General features: G+C 45.0%; 1 protein-coding gene across 1 annotated transcript; it reads left to right on the forward strand.

The window, feature by feature from the left end:
* Window positions 1–5: 5 nt before the first annotated feature.
* LOC311122424 (dematin-like) lies at window positions 6–1987 on the forward strand (the record flags this gene model as incomplete). Its single annotated transcript, XM_084196780.1, has 8 exons — window positions 6–51; window positions 134–237; window positions 450–570; window positions 649–689; window positions 779–835; window positions 1292–1357; window positions 1497–1577; window positions 1695–1987. Coding segments are annotated over 8 exons (630 nt in total), but the record flags the coding sequence as incomplete, so codon positions are not given.
* Between the last annotated feature and the right edge of the window lie 13 nt (window positions 1988–2000).

The raw sequence follows: 2000 nt of genomic DNA on the forward strand, positions 1-2000 counted from the left end.
CAAAGATAGAGACAGAGTACTGGCCCTGTCCTCCCTCACTGGCTGCTATGGGTAACACATACACACACACACACACACCTGATTGGAGAGGTACTGGTAGTGTGTGGTCTGATCTCTCCTGTTGTTGCCACAGAGATCGAGTGGAGGAGGAAGAAGGAGGAAGAGGAAGAGGGGAAGGATGAGTTTGAAGACCTGACTGATGACGCCAAGACACTGCAGGAGCAGGAGCTCCATAAGGTAACTCTTCCCATTGATACCGTCTTCGTAATGTATTATGTAAGTGCTTTTATAACGCCTTTTCAGGTATGTATAATGCATTATAATGCACAACATATTATCATAGGAAGTGTAACCGTCTTCAATAATCAATATTTGTTGATTGATGGTATGTATGTCTGCATGCATGTGTTTGCTTGTGTGTGTGTGTGTGTGTGGCGTTGGTGTGCCAGATCAAGTCTAACCTGGGCAGGCTGATCCTGAAGGAGGAGAAGGAGGAGAAGGAGAAGGCTCTACTTGGCATTGGACGCAGGAAGACTCAGTCACTGCCAGACAGAACACACATGCACACCAGTAAGTTACAGTCCAATGTGAGTGTGAGTAAGAACCTGATTCTGATTGGTTGCTGATTGGTTGCTCTGATTACTACAGGTTCCTCCTTGAAGTCCTCCTCCCGCTCAGGTCTGACCAGGGTGAGTATGTGTCTTTGCGTGCGTTGCAGTAGGTCAACGTGTGTGTGTGTTTGTGTGCGTGATGACTTATGCGTGTTACCTCTGTGCAGATGCAGTCAGCAGAGTTCGAGGGAGATCAGGGCAGAACAGGTAAGCTAGTAGCATGTGTTACAAAAGCACTTGTTGTAGTGAAGTAGGGCCCACACAATAAATTTCGCCAAAATATATATATTTAAGTCTATATTTATGGCCTTTTATATGTATGAATATAACTATTTCCCTCTCTCCTTTTTCTTGTCTCTCCCTGTCGTGTTATGCAGCTGAAGAGGTAAGGGTAGTGTTAGGCCGAGATTCATTCCGATATGCGCTAGATCTGCGTTATAGCATGCTTGACCTTTTAAAGGCAATTTCTAATTGAGCCAACGACTGCAGCGGTTACCTTGAATGCGATCTCCAGGAACGCAGGCGGTAACATTGCTTTTAAAAGCTGCATTGTTTCCAAGCACGATCGGATTGAATCCCGGACGTATTTTCAAAGCGACTCTTCCCTCTGCTCAAGTCATATCTATCTACCTACAATGCATTTTTGATTTCACTAACGGTGTGTGTGTCTGTGTGTCTAGAATGGAGAGGCACCACGGGAAAGGATGGACAGAGGAAACTCACTGCCAAGTATGCTGGAACAGATGGTGAGCACTGGTGAACACGCATCACGCACGCATGCAAAGACAAAACCCCACTAAAATCACAGTGAGATTTCTTTAAGATACTAAATGCTCTATTGCATGTTTAAAAAACAATACCCAGCCAGCACTGTTTTCTCCTCAGATCTATCCATATGAAATGCTCATAGTCACCCATAGAGGGCGCTGCAAGCTGCCGCCGGGCGTGGACCGTACCAGACTGGAGGTGTGTGTGTGTGTGTATGTACATATGATGTCATATGTGTGTTACTACTGAAATGTGTGTGTTAGTTTGTGTGTGTGTGAATATGTGTTACTAAGTGTTTGTGTGTTCTCTCCTCAGAGACACCTGTCTCCTGAAGACTTTGAGCGTCTGTTCGGAATGCCCATCGCCGAGTTCGACCGCCTGTCGCTATGGAAACGAAATAATCTGAAGAAAAACGTTCAACTTTTCTAGCAGGAAGTGACCTTATCCGTCAGACAGGAAACGGGAACCGCTGCACTGCCTAACGAAGAATACCCCACAACACCAAACTATCACGCCCTAGCTAACCATATATCCATGTCACATTCTAACTCTAATCCTATATCATATTGTAGACATATTATTCTATCGGTATGTTATTTCGTATCCTCTAGTCGCCACTGA

This window comes from Coregonus lavaretus, assembly GCF_964263955.1.
Source record: "Coregonus lavaretus genome assembly, contig: HAP1_SCAFFOLD_10819, whole genome shotgun sequence".
NCBI lineage: Eukaryota > Metazoa > Chordata > Actinopteri > Salmoniformes > Salmonidae > Coregonus > Coregonus lavaretus.